General features: G+C 37.2%; 1 protein-coding gene across 3 annotated transcripts; it reads right to left on the reverse strand.

Moving 5' to 3' along the window:
- Positions 1-131: 131 nt before the first annotated feature.
- On the reverse strand, positions 132-14,900 carry Membrin (golgi SNAP receptor complex member 2). 3 transcript variants are annotated; one of them, XM_070114809.1, is made up of 5 exons: positions 14,743-14,900; positions 6,298-6,534; positions 2,515-2,620; positions 1,392-1,544; positions 132-997 (listed from the first exon to the last, which is right to left on the reverse strand). In XM_070114809.1, exons 2-5 carry the CDS (start codon positions 6,438-6,440, stop codon positions 755-757), a joined length of 645 nt encoding a protein of 214 aa, XP_069970910.1. In that variant the 5' UTR covers positions 6,441-6,534; positions 14,743-14,900; the 3' UTR covers positions 132-754. The 3 variants fall into 3 exon arrangements, with proteins under 3 accessions (XP_069970910.1, XP_069970912.1, XP_069970911.1); XM_070114811.1 differs by lacking the exon at positions 14,743-14,900 and adding an exon at positions 14,521-14,631; XM_070114810.1 differs by lacking the exon at positions 14,743-14,900 and adding an exon at positions 14,365-14,485.
- Positions 14,901-15,122: the final 222 nt, after the last annotated feature.

Raw genomic sequence — 15,122 nt, forward strand, 5'->3', positions numbered from 1 at the left:
AATATGCATTCCTTGAATAGATATCTAGTATGTAAATGCATAATCTAAGACTAATATATATTTACCTAATCTTCAGTCATAGTAATACAAAAATAGATTCTTGAAAAAAGGTGGAAAATTAAATCAATTCAAATTAGTGACATTTTATTTTTGTGAAAGAAGAAAGTAACAAGTCAAAGTTTCCTTTGCTGACTTACATTAAACTTTATTCTATATCGACATATTCATCAAAAATATAAAGAGGCCTTTCTAATAACATTACAGAATATGAGGACACACAAACACAAAGAAAATTATAAACAAAAATAGTACAAACTAAAATTTTGTAAAGCACCTGCAGAGTAATTATATTTCTTTCTGATTCTTATTTTGATTAAGCATGACTGGAGAGTTATTTTAATTTCACAGATAAAATAGGTACATCAATTGTTGCCATGAACATATTGCCTCAAATTCTTAAGTGAAACATCATGCTAAACTGCTCGTCATACACGTATGCTGTACATGATATGCACCTTTGTAGCTTAATGTGCCAAATGGTATCCAAAACTCCACATATTAATATTTATGTTTATATACACATGCACTCACTCACAACAACACACCTTTTAAACAAGTATATATGCCTCACTTTGTGAACTTTATATGAAAAGGAAGAAAAAAAGGTCTTAAAAACCTACAAATATGAAAATAAATATATATATATACATATCTGACCTTAAAAAGTATAATCTGAATATATATTACTCCAAGTCTACAAATACCGCAATGCAAAATATAAACAAAGGAGCACAATGACCATGCCAGCAATCAATATGTATTTGTCTTGAGTGGATCGTCTCTCAATCATGCGCATGACTGTGTTGGACAAGCCCAGTGTATTGACCAGATTCAGAACACGCTTGTGTGCTCCTTTCAAGGTGTTTCCCTGGTCTCGAATGCCCTGCAAAATGGATGTCCCAACTCCTAGAAGCTCATCTACGTTTCGGTTGGCATCCTGAAAATAAAGCATATCTCACCGAGAGGAATGGTCTTCAATATACCAATGCAAGATATTTCAATCTGTAAATAATCATAATAGCACATGATATACATATGTTTTTATTACAGACATTGAATATTGAATGATGTAAGACTATGAAAGATAAGGAGTTTAATATCTAGGGTGTGATGAGAAGAAAAAAAATCAATCATAAATATTACTAATAATATATAAATTATGTAAGACTATGAAATCATTATTATTTTTAAATTATTTTTTGAATTAACAAGTATCCTGAAATATGGTCCTTATACCATTATTACCATTTGATATTACTAAAACACCAAGATCAACTTGTAAAATGATCATTAACATTTTTTCACTCACACTTGCATACTTCCTCACTCACCTTCAGCTTATCATGATGTTGCAGCTCATGGTCAAGAAATATGGAGGTTTCTTCCTGATCATTTGTTGTAAATTTCCGAGAAAGCAATGCATCCCTCTCTTTTTGTTCAAGTTCTCGTATTTGTCTACGTTGCTGTAAGACTCTGAAGGAGTTCTGAAATTATATTATATTAAACTTTAATCATTCAATTCATACAAATATGGCACACTGTATTCTCATTCTATCTCATTCACATTAAGGGAAATGTCTTATTCATCAATTAATCAAATTATCATTGACAAAGGAATGTATCCATTAACATGATTTTAAGTTTGAGAGAGCTTCTATTAGAAGAAAAGAAACTGGTCAAAATTTTACCACCTTTTCTGGAAGAAATGTGCAACATTTGAGAAGTAAACTGAATAATCAGGTTAATTGAAGCTGAAAGCATGACTCCTCTCACTATGTTCTCAACAGTAAATAACTGATAAAATTTGCCTGACTTTGGTGGAGTGATCAGGTTGTTATCAAATGCTCCTATTCTACGTAATTTGGCAGTTGAGATCCATTCCCAATGCAATATGTCAATGAATCTTTTTGGAGGGGGGGGGGGCAGATTATTGTTCCTTTGGCTCTTTAAATGATATAGTAATTTGTTTTAGATTTTGATTCCACTATTTTTTCATCTTATGGTTACATATATTGCACTGTCATCTTGAGTGTGACACACTAAGCAAAATATAGCTATATGTTTTTCACCTGTAATTTTTCCATTTCTGTTTTGTTCTAAATCTTATTTCCCCACCTGTTGTGTTTACATATTGCTCAAAAATTCTCCATCCTAAAGGGGTTATTGCTAAAATTCTGCACAAAAGGGGAAACTCTTCACATGAGATAGATATTTTTTTTTTTTTAATTATAAGACATGTTTAGAAGAATGAAGGTTAAGAAACTAGATATGAAATTCCCTAAGTTAAAATTCATATTTCTTGTTCTTTTGAAATAAATTTTACACTGAACAATAATGGATACTAGTACATTCTATCATGACTCATTTATGCCATAAATCTTGTATCAAAAGCATTAAAAAAACAATTAAGTTTAAGGTATCAATTTTTCAATCTTACAAACATAAAGTCCTTACCAGAATATGTTGGAAATCATACTTGAGCTGATCCACTCGATACTTGGCATTCATGCGTCTGGCTGGAGGTTCTTTGTTTATCAAGATGTCTAACCGATTGCAGATACTATTAAGAAGAAATTTTTTAGTTTAGAATATAAGATATTAGTCAGAATATGGCTTTTAGGAATTCAATGGTTAGAGCTGCAAGGGACTTACAATACATTTCAAAATAACTTCTTGAAGGTTAACAGAAAAATTGACAAGAAAAAAGTTCAGCTTATCTCACTAAATGTAAAATTAAACTGCTTTCTCATTACTCGTTGTCAATTAACAAAATATCACTAATCAATAACAATGGTTGGTTAAAACAAATAAACATGCTAAACATCAAAGGTCATATAGCACTATGGTAAAGTATTGTGGTGAAAAGGGTAAATGAGTTAATGGTTAGGATAAAATGCATTACATGTCAAAAATTATAGTGTTATTAGAAAGTATGGTAGTGAAAAGGATAAGGAGGGGGGGATTAAATGAAGTATGGTAGAAAGAGGAAAAGGATTAAGGATGTACGGCAATTGGATGAAATGGAAAGTGTCTGAGGAGGAACATTATATAAAGAAAACTGGCAAAGGAGCCATTATGAAACAATCAACAGGTAATACAGCTAGCGATGGGTGTTGGAAATCTGAGGAAAGAGATAAGGGAATAGGGGAAAAATGATGAAGTATCAGGAAGAATGTCATGTGGGGAAGGGCATAATAGAATCATGTGAGCGATTCTGGTGGGAGGGGTAAGGATAATGGGGAATGATGAGGGAATGGTGGTGCACATGGAGAAGGAGAGGATGGGGTGTTTTGGGAGAGAGTGGGAGGAAAAGGGATGGAGGTTGGATATCAGCAAATACTTTGAATATAGAGGGAATAGAATAGAAGGACTGGAGGGTGGACGAGGGTATGGAGCATTCCCTTGGGTCATATTTATGAAGTTTTGGATGTCTTCAATTGAAGAGTTTCTGGAGGGAAGTTGGGTGGGGAGCTCTGAGAAACTAAGGTTTTCTTGTGAAGAGGAGAAAATGGGATAGATATCCAAGGAGTAGAGGAAGAGTGGGTGTAGGTGAGGATGTAGCAAGAGAAGATGGGATGGAACGTTTATATTACCTAGTGTGACTGGTAAAGTGAGGAGGAGGAGGGTTAGGCTTCAAGGAAGTAGTAAAGATTGGAGTATCTGGATTTTGACTGGGGGAGAAAGGAAATAGAAGTATGATGGGTCAGGGTAGAGGAAAGAGATACTGTGAGAGATGCTTAGACATCTTGAGAACATGGGAAGGGAGCAGAATGAAGGACAGTTTTGAAAGAGGTGGACAAAGAAATCCTCATTGGCTTGAGGCCTCGTTTGAAGCTGAGAACTGCTACCTCAGATTTGAGTTTGTAGGCAGGGCAGCGGCTATAAATTACAGTACAAGAGCCACCACATACACTTTAAATGGTCATGACCTGGTTGAGCACATATAGGGCAGCAAGCTGTGATAGTGTTTGGCTGGCTGGCCAAAATGCCAATATTTCTAACATTGATGGGGAAGGGGTCAATATGGTCAGAAAGGGCAGGACACTAAACCAATATAAGCTTCATGGGGGAGGTCATGTCTATGGAAGCTAATCTTGGCTCAATTGGTGTAAGACTTAAGCTGGCCTCTGAGAGAAATAGTACAGCACTATTCTGCCTGTGCATCAAGGTCAACAAGGCAGACAAGCAGGTCCTTTTCACATCTGACTTGTCCTTGTCCTATTCCGGTACAATTATTAAGAGAGGAGTGAGGTTGGGCAGAAACAGGTTTGCTAGTGATGTCAGTCAGAGTAGATAGTGCACGAGCTTGGGACTCAGATGTAACTGTGACTAGTTGTGAACAATCGGAATGACTGCAAAAAAAAATTTGCCTACTTATTTTTGGAGATATTGTTGGAAGAGAAGAGCATTGTCAGAGTCAGGGGCTGTAGGGGGAATCACAAATAATCGATCCCATTTGGCTGGGCCAAAAAGAGTACTCATCAAAAGCTTTGGGGAGGAAGACAATAAAGATGAAGAGTAAGGGGGTACACAATGAAGAAGACTTGTAGCAGGAGGTGGAATGGAGGTTGAGAGGATGGGGTGTATTCTGAAGGTTGAGTAATTACCTAGGTTGATGATTTGGAAAGGAGAGTTCATAGCAAACATTGAGGCAGGGTTATTAGTATCAGTGGTCAGAACTGTGGTTAAAAGAGAGGCAGGGGTCAGGAAACCAGAGAAATCATATTTAGATTGGCTAGTTTATGAAGGAGCAAGCCTTAAGGGGGCCGTCACCCTCGAGAACAAAGTCTGTCAATTATGATCGGATTTTCGCGATTTTTTGTTATGTTACATATACATATACGGTGATAAACACTACCAAGTTTTTGGAAAAAAAAGTTATAATAATAATAAAAAAGGGGCTGAAAAATTCACAAAATTTTAAGTATCTCATTAGAATCGCACAAGTAAAAAAAAAAGTTTTGAGATATCGGGCTCCGAAGTTCAGGATACTCCCCCTCCCCCCCCTCTGCATCAATCTTGATGCATTCTATGGCATTCATATGGTATTATGAAGTGTTGCTGGTACCTGGTCCCCCCTTTTGCAAGGTACTAATGACAATAACTGCACATTGATTTTAGAAGTACCGTGTGTCATCACAGGCTTTGCAGTGCCTACCCTAACCATGTGAGGCTTTTCATTTGCATAAACAACTGCTGCAGCTGTGATGGAAAAGTATTTCTCATCATATCATGTTTATTAAATACAGAAAAACCATCTACCATTAGTTGTGTCCCCTTAGTGCGTGATGAGGGCATGCGTCTGTGAGATAGTAGCGCAGAGGCAGGAGATGCACAAAATCTCCTTCTGAATTTCTGGTGGTGACCGCCAGTTTTGTCTCCCAGAGTCCCAGTCTTTGCTATCATCTGATTTGCTATCAGCTGATAAGGTAAACAGAGTTGCAAGCTAGCTACCAGAGAATGCCAAAATAAATCGAAAAAATTCAGATAAAACTAATTTGTCGAGTTTATTTGCATGGATGTGACAAATTTAACATTGGAGCATGAGGCGGGGGGTCAGAAATTTAGTCATAACTCCTTTATTTTACATATTTAGTAGAAATATTGTCACATTAATACTAATACGGCCCCCTTAATGCCCCTAAAAATGGTAAAAAATCATTATTGGCCATGGTGAGCCTGAAATAAGTAGGGAAAAGAAACAAGTCTACTCCTTAGGGTTCCCATAAGGGCTAAGAAATTAACCAAGGGAATACCGTGCCCAAAGCTCCCGCAAGCCAGTCTCTCATCTTTTCAGCATAGTTCTCACATCTTAGGATGTGGACAAAAGAGGATGAAGAAGAGGAAAAAGAAAGGGGGAGAAGAAGGCCATGCAAAATTAGTTGAGGTGAAGGCTGAGGTCCAAGGTAGGGTTCATCCCCTACCTTGGGCCTCTGTCTCCGTTTCCTTAGCCCTCCCCACAATGACAAGAAGCAAGGAATGGGAGGGGGGGGGGTCAAAATCACTGGCAACAAAAAAATTATAACTAGAAATACAATATTCTTTGCATGAGGACTACTGCTATTTGCTGTATATCTATATATTGTATACAAAGAGCAAACTCTGAATACTACAATATGATCTGCCTTATCTAGAAAGTATTTACATATCAGAATTTTTTGATCTTCAATACTTGTCCCTTGGGGGATTTATGAATAAAACAATCAAGTAACACAATATGTACTTTCATTCACTTACGAGTGCACTGTGTCTAGCTTCTGCACTATTGAAGACTCTACTTCACTGTACTCCTCTGGTGAATGTGAACGCTCAAGCCTGTTCAGATCAGTGTGGGATATCTCTTGAAGTAGTCTGTTGGTTTGGTGATACAGCACTTCCATCTTTGCTGTTTGTTTGGTCCTTTCTTTGCTTGGTTTCCTCTGTTCACAATGCAAAATCCATACACAAGAAGGTAACCAGGTCTTCTCTCAGTATCTGTGGATATTCAAGTTGCAGAATTAGTTGTTGTATAATCAGCATTATTACTTTTAGTTTATCATTGAAATTTGGAACCCCTACTTTTTTGCATCCTCCTCCTATATCTTGTCTTGTTATTTGATTATCTAATAATATTTGACTGGAATTTAAGTACCCCATGACCCAAATGTGGTCATCCCTAGTGCGAACTGCTGCCCTTTTATACCAAAATGTAAAAACAATAATGTTGAGAACTTATAAGACTGCAAATGCCTTAATAAAAAGGCCTGAACACACCACTAATGACCTTAGATATTAATGTTTAATGTTTAATGATTGAAACAAATAAATGTGCTAGACAATAAAGGTCATATAGCACTGTGGTAAAGTATTGTGTTGGAAAGGGTAAAGAAGAGTTAAAGATTAGATTAAAATGTGTTAGATGTCAAGGATTAGAGTGTTATAGGAAGGTATGGTAATGAAAAGGGAAAAGAGGGAAGTAAATGAGGTAGAGTAGGGATTAGTAAACTGGGAAAGGTTTAGGGGGTACAGCGATTAAGTGAATTGCATTGTATCTGTGACTGCGGAAAGAATAGGGACATTATTCAAAGAAAACAGAGGTGGCTCTTGTAGAAGTAGGAGAAAAAGAATCTGGAGGATGAGAAAGGGGGACTGGAGAAGGTAGTGAAGTATCAGGATGAATGTCTAGAGAAGGACACTGTTGTGATCGAGGGGATTCAGGTGGGAGTGGTAGAGACGGTGGGGTATGTTGGGAGGGTGTAGGAGGAAATTAAGCGAGACGGCCCCTTTAACCCATTCGTGTCGGGTGTTGCATATATGAGACACTAGAAAAAATAAACATGGCCGGGCGTCCCGCCAGTGTGACGCTGTATTGGGGCTGCGCTCCAACACAGCAGCGGCGTGCGGCTGGGCGGGCGGACAGACTCCGGGGAAGCTCCGCCCGCCGATTTTTGTAGCCGCCGGATTTTTAAAATTTTGGCTACAAAATGTACCCGGCGTGAGTGGGTTAAGTTAGGATTGGCTAGGTTACGTTAGGAATCCTGAATATGGCAGTGCTATATTCAGAGAAATTGGAATATGGATGCTGTACTTATATCAATTGCCTATTCTTCAATGTGTAATCTATTTAAAGTGAAGCAACAACAGCAGCAAAGAAGAAAACCATAGCATGCCCTAATCTTTTAGCATGGTACTATTCTGCTATTTTCTTTTTTTTCCTTATTTCCAATATACACAATTTCATTTATTCTGCACATAATACATGTGAACACCAGACTTTATGGAAAGTTTATTAGACATATCCTAGCTAGATAGGTATTCCAAAAATTTACACAATATTAATACAAGTAACCTATTAGAAACTCCAGAAATCCCATATAATGTAACAGGAAGATTATTCTTATACATTATTTTGTTCATACCAAAATAATTATGAAAATATAAGAAAAATTCAACTGCTGATATTTTGAAACTTTCCCTTCGTAGGCTTCAAAAGCTGTAGCACACTCAAATTGTAGTCCAAAATAAATGTTTTATGGCTAATTTTGTAGCTCAATAATAAATCTAGTGCTTGTCCCATTGTGTTTTAGCATTTTTCCCTCTGCTTCCTATATAAGTGACATATTTGCAAAAATATAACTTTTGGGTGATTTTGAAAAAAAAAAAAAAAAAAAAAAAGTCTCTGGGATTGTGTGAAGGTATAAATAAAAGGGTGAAAGTTTCATTAAAAAAAAAAAGGTCTTACACATGCACTATTTCATGTGAATTATATGTGCTGTAAAAAGCGATTATGATTATCAGTGTGCTGTAGAGTGATTATTGCAATAAAGAATACAGCCAATAACTTTGGTATGATAATCCCAATAGTAGGAGAGGGTATGCTGTTTAATAGGGGAACTGCAAGGTAAAACAGGCTGGCATTGAGTAAATGAACTACAATTTTGCAGCCACATACAGAAACTCAGTCTTCACATAATAATTCCTTTGCTTCTACATGCAATATGCTCTTTGAAAACCATATGTCTTTGTACAAACTCCAAATTTTTCATCTATTGACTGAATTGTCTGCCTTGCTTTGTAGCTATCTTACTTCCACTTTTCTCACTAATTCTTATGCCTGGTCACTTTGCTGTTTTAAAAAAGGCCTGTAATCAACACAATAACATAAACAAAACACTTCTCACAAGCACTTTTACTGACAATAAAGAAAATGAGAAATAATAATTAAGTAAAGGTTTACAACAGAGTTGCACCCATCAGAGACTATGACCTGACTCCAAAGAATTTTGTTCATAGCAAGTGTTACAAAAAGGAAAAGAAAGTGAAAAATCAAAAACCCAAGGCAAGAACAGTATTTCATACAATAAGGAAAGTGGAAAATAAAAACCACAGGTGTGCAAATGAATGAGACACTGACTTCCATCATGACCACACAAACTAACAGAAAGATCAATGTATGAACCATAAACTTCCTAACCCCACCCCTTCTGATTGCTGTATTTCCATAACAGGGACTCTGCCCCTGGATCTCCTCCTAGTCGCATATTCCCTATCGGGAAATCGCCACCAACTGTTCGTTAAAAAACACAAGTTGTCTACCTTAATGTTGAGGTAACGGTGGCTGGGAAGTGATGAACTGCTGATAAATTCTATTGCTGGAACATGGTTATTGGATTTCACCGAGTTTGGTGTTATCCCCAATATTGTAACAATTTCAGTAAGAGGTCATTTTCACCTCTAAGTTGGGAAAGAATTAGGAAACACAAGTAGCACTGTAACCAAACTTCAACTTTGGAAGGAGCAATGTGGGCTGTGACAACAGAATTGTCAAATTTGTTGAAAGAAGGCTGCGCATGCACAAATATGGAATTAACAGGTATTTCTAATGAAAATACAGTACATATAAGAAATATATATATATATATCACATTCTATGTATTAGGAATGAACATAATTTTAATCAAAGCACATTTTGCTATATTTTCATATAAATTAGAATACAGAAATATATTAACCACATGCCTCCGGGGATGGCATGTGCATGCACGCCATGCCCACTGTGTTTAATTTAGTAATTGTTTTTACATACAGATGGCTCCAAAAGAACCAAGTCATCATAGAGCCAATTGCGAGAATTACCAGTCTCACCTTTTAACCCTTTTCCTTGATTTGTAATAATAATTTTCTCGTATTCAATACTGCTATTAATAATGTCAATAATGATATTGTAATTGTAATGTTTATGACAGTGTCAATATTGACAGCTTTAGTGTTTTCCCACTATTTCAAGGAAAGGTGAGGTCACAAGATCAACTGACTGACTCCTTTAAAAGATAAGTCCTGATAGTAGGGGAGGGCATGAACTAAAACAGACTAAAATAGGATGAATATACAACAAAAATGCTTAAAACTAGCACAAAGTGGCTACAGAAGTGCAAGCCTTCTTTGAAATTCCACATGCTGATGCTCCAACTCTTGAAAAAATCTACAGGTATCTAACCAATCTTTCAGTAAATTTTATGGGAATTCACACCATCCAAAGCCCTTGGACCCCTGTGGTCTTTGTACAAAACATTGAGACCAACCTAACATATGCCGTGTGATTTATACAATATTCTCTATGTAATCCCTAGACAAGGGGTTCTACCGTTTGGACCCCCAGGGTAAGCAACTTGAAATGGATGGGAAATACAATTCCCCTACATCAAATATTTTAATTTTCTCAGTATAAAGTACAGGTTAACCCATTGTTCACGAATGGCATGATTTGATGCAAAGTGTCATAAAGGGCCGATCCCACTGAGAAGTGGGCGGTCACGTGGCCAGGAAGCTGAGCAGGTGGGGGGATGTCAGTCGCCAAGGGGGTAGCCACCTTGCGGCCTTCCAAGCCTGCCACTCCGGACCCATGTGGGCAAGGGGATGTTACCTACCAAAGGAGTTGCATGCCTTAGGCGCCTGCTATGGCCAGGCCATCCACTCTCTCCGAGCTCCTTTACATATGTTTGCGTGCTTACATGTATCTGCAAGGGTTTACATACACATACACAAACATATATGTGTTTATATACACATACATAAACATTTATGTGTTTATATATACATACATTAACATATGTGTGCCAAGGAGGGAAACCAGTACCACCAAAGAGGGTACTCTCCTGCGCGGTCTCCCACACTGCCCGAGCATAAACTAAATACTGCTATGGGACTATATGACATATTACATAAAAACATGACCAATGGGTTAATACTTTTGCTTCAACAAATACACACCTTTATATAGCAAAACACCTAGACCTAACTTTTCTTCGCTTCCACACACAGAAATGCTTGGTATCTATCACAATCTTTTTAGCATTTAGGGCATTTAATATGCTTAAATATCAGATTGTTAGTTACTAATGATTCTTTCTTTTGTATAGCCACTATAATGTTCTTAAAATTGCATAAATAAACAAATTATAATAAAAGAATGCATTATATACTTAAATTAGGAAAAGCAGGCACTGATAATTACCAAACAAGGTAAATCGTTATGGTATGGATGCAACAAGTTAGGGCAATTTGAATATGACATCCTAGTAGAAGAAAAAATGTTGCAGTAGTCAGTACAAGAAATATTTTGTAGACATCAACAGTAACACTACAAATAAAGGAAAAAGATAGCGGAAAGCAATGCTCTCAGCCTAAGTCCACTTGGTGCTCCCAAGTTTCAGCTCTATTTGGCTGTGCACACTGAGGTGAAAATGTTTACTGGGGGAGTTGGGGGGCAGAGTCCACGAAGGGCACGCCCAGTCATGGCAACTTAAATTTTCTGATGTAGAGTTGTGGTAAACCTGCTTAACAGATTGCAGTATTAACTTATTTGGTCAGAGTAGTGTTTATCGTAGCAATACAAAAATGGTGAGGGACTTAGAAAAAGATAAGTTGATCAACTCTTTTCTTTTCGATTTGTGCAACTTTTGCCATAAATGAACAGTGTCTCAGTTTGTCAAGGTAACCATTCCACATACTTTTTATTCTACTGAAATCCTGATTGTCATCAACAAAAAAATTTCCTTTTCTTATTATTCATCTATTCATTTATTAATTTTCTACTTCATCAAACACTTTATGGCTGCTTCGAGCTCAAGAAAGTCCAAAAATTGGCACAGGATAGAGTTACAGTAGCTGTATTCACTTATCCATATCCTGGAATTACGGCAGTCTATTTCCAACCTAACCTAACCGACCTACTATAACCTAACCAACTTAACCTAACTGGTAACGTTGGTTAGGTTAAGTTAGGTTAGGTTAGTAATGTAATAATAAACATTTTATGATGACATAATTTCCTACAGTAATCTATGACTTTTAGCTATACAGGGTATTTTTCTGTGAATTTCCTAACAATGATTTTCTTCCTATTTACAAGGTGTTTATACGCGGGAGACAATGAATTCACGTAAAGGCCTACAAGCACATAACGCATTTTTCTCTCTCCTCAATAATTTGACCATTAGAGATAGGCCCTCTTCAGTTGTTTCATTTGCTAAACAATATGACATTTCGGACACAAAGGCATCATACAACTGTATGCCTTTGTTTTCATCTAATGGATAGTGCTTGAAGACACGGGATAAAGTCTGGGCGAGTTGGATCCGGGGATGGTTTTCCTGTAAATTTAGATTATGATAAATCAATTTATTACAAAAAAGGAAAAAAGAAAAAAAAAGGAAAATTGCTGTTGTGCTTTTCAGAGTATATGACTGCTGCCAAAAACAATGTCAATAATGTTGACCTTGTTTGGCCTTGGTAAGTAGTCTAGATAGAGTTAGAAAATTATTATCTGTCTCTGAAATTTGAAAAGGTGTAAAATATCAATATAAAGATTAATAAAATGGGTAATTGTTGAAGACCGCGACGCACCCTCGCAGAGACTAAGTCGAAAAAAATGATGTTTTTCTGCATGAAATCCTATGATTTCATCGATTTTCGGCGTTGTTTCTTTTGCGAATGAATCGTTCAGGAGATCGAGTACCATTTCTCCATCGACGATCTTGATTTGAGGGCATGAAGTATATCTGGGAAATTATGGGGTAAAACAAGCTTAAATAAGAAGAATAACGATCAAAAATGCGTTAAACTAGCACAAAAAGCACTTAAAATCGGCCAATGAAACTCTACGGATGTAACCGCCATCTTTGAAAGTTTACGGACTGACGCGAAATAAATCAAAAACTCTACGGGAACCCAACCCACATTTCGGCAAAAAATCTACGGGAATTCACACGTTCCAACCCCCAAAAACGTATTGACCAATAAACCAACCAACCTAATATATCAATATAAATTGCCGTGACTAGGCGTGCCCTTTGGGCACTGCCCGAGGGGAGGGTTGATGGGGGGCAAGCCCCCCAACACCCCCCAGGACACATTCTCTCTACCACGGTATGTACGGCAAGACAGAGCTGCATTCACACCGTAAAATAATAAACCAAATACCTTTATATCCAGAAACGTGAAACTTTCGTTTCTTTGTACTGTTGGGATTGCTTCTATTTTAATCACCTTTTTCGTCCTTTGGAGCTCTTGATGGGCTCAGATATAAAACTGGGATGGTTACTGAAGTTGAATTATTCATCGATGCCACTGTAAAGGTCTTAAAAAAGAACCCAGAATCAACACAACACTGGAAATGCAACATTTCTCACCGGCTTTCAATCTCGAAATGAGCGGGTTGGTGAGCTGTCAACCTGTGGCTGGCGCAAGAAAGTGTGAAACACTCGATGCGCAGGATTCGATATGAGGGTATAGATAAATATAAAAATATGCAATTGAAGTATAATAACATTACTAAAAGACTTTAAAGGTATAAATGCGTACCAGCAGACACAGATAATTAGCCAAATATCGTTTTGACAAGCGCGTAATGATACACGGACTAGTTCGCGAACGCAAAAATGCGTTCGTGGGTCAGTGTCGTGTTTTTCCTAGCAAGGTAAACAAGCTCATCAACTTTGAATTTGAAAGGCGGCCGCGCGTTATATTTTCGTCCTTTAGCGGTGACTATAAGGCCGGTGCATCTTAAACTATACGCTATCCCCTTCTATTTTTCCTGCTCTATAAGATGGCGGTGTCCATTTTCCTCTATCTACGCGCGTCGCGGTCTTCAACCTCTACCATAAAATGTTCTGAGCAGATGTAAACCTATTTTCTACCAGGTGCCCAAGCACTTCCATCAGCGTTCATGTGTTTCATGGCCTTTAGGCCTACTCACCGCTTCCATTGTTAATGTTTCTTTACACGATCTGGGAATATAATGAAAGGTTAAACCTTTCTTTCCCATCATGTTTCTTTCCCATCATATTGTGGTTCAAACAACCAACAGCAACACAGCTCTTCGACATTTTCACACAAAGAAACTAAATTCTCAGAAAAATTCAGCAACTTTGTAAGCTAAGCGCATTGAGTTTTCGAACGAACGAACCAAATTGGTCTATAACAACTAATCACACCGAGCCTGAAGTTGCACATGCTCAGACTTACCAGCCAATCAGAGCGCACCACAGCAAAATAAGTGTTTCTTGAACATTGCCGGTTCCCGGCTGTATGTGCATTTTTAAAATATAATCTAAAAAAATATAGAGAGCATTTCATCCTCACTAATTTAACGTAATATTAAATGGATTTTAAGGCGTGGAATGGTTCTAGAAAATTACCTACTATAGAAATTTGGGCTTTCCACTTTCTGAATTACCTCTTCCTTGAAAGAACATCTTCAAAGTTCAAGTGGAAGACATATTCCATCGTATTTGACACTGCAAAGACGATATTATTCAATCCTACCTATTTCTTTTTCTTCCCTTTCTGCAGGACAGTGATAGAACAAATGATCACGTAAATTTGTAATCTCTGATGATGACAATCTCTGGTTTATTAGGACTGATAAGAACTCCCAGAAAAAAAACATGATAATACAATAATTACTGGGTTCGGACTTACTCTTGGCCTTATCATGAATCTCTGCTAAGTACAGAATCTTTTTGACATGGAAAACCTTAACATTCACGAAAACTGAAAATCTGCAGTGACAGCAACCAAGATTAACACAACAGTTTCCTTCGCCGATTTCAAATATTTCGCACAATACGCCATCATCTCACTCAATTTCTTAGTGAGACACAATAACACCTTCTATTAATACATAATTCACTCCAGACCTACCGTAAAAAAACTAAAATTCCTCAAAAGAACGAAAAGCTGCAAAGCGGCTTGTGTAACACGCCCTCAGCTGATTCATGTAAACACAATGACGTGGACGACGTCACTCACGGCGACACCTTTCACTTCCAACACATTTTTGACTCGGTCATCTACATTTCTTTTCAATATAATTGATATGTGTGTTTAAAAAAAATATATATTCTTTTATTTTCCAAGGAATTTTGTGTTGCAGCGTTACTGCACCTATAAAGTGCATACCGTTTTTCATGATTTTTTTCTTGAGTAAATCTTTCCTGCTTTGTGGGCCCGGATCAGTGCACAATTAAATCCATGCGTTCACTAATGATTGCAATCATTCCATTTAAAATTATTGTCAGTGT

The sequence above is a fragment of the Penaeus vannamei genome, chromosome 36, assembly GCF_042767895.1.
Source record: "Penaeus vannamei isolate JL-2024 chromosome 36, ASM4276789v1, whole genome shotgun sequence".
Taxonomy (NCBI): Eukaryota; Metazoa; Arthropoda; class Malacostraca; order Decapoda; family Penaeidae; genus Penaeus; species Penaeus vannamei.

Excerpts from the sequence above, each read along its gene's own strand:
- Membrin (XM_070114809.1), bottom strand. The coding sequence starts at position 6,440 with ATGGAAGTGCTGTATCACCAAACCAACAGACTACTTCAAGAGATATCC. Across the intron at positions 1,545-2,514 it reads ATGATTTCCAACATATTCTG|AACTCCTTCAGAGTCTTACA; the intron begins GTAAGGACTTTA and ends ATATAATTTCAG. Across the intron at positions 998-1,391 it reads AACATCATGATAAGCTGAAG|GATGCCAACCGAAACGTAGA; the intron begins GTGAGTGAGGAA and ends CTTTATTTTCAG.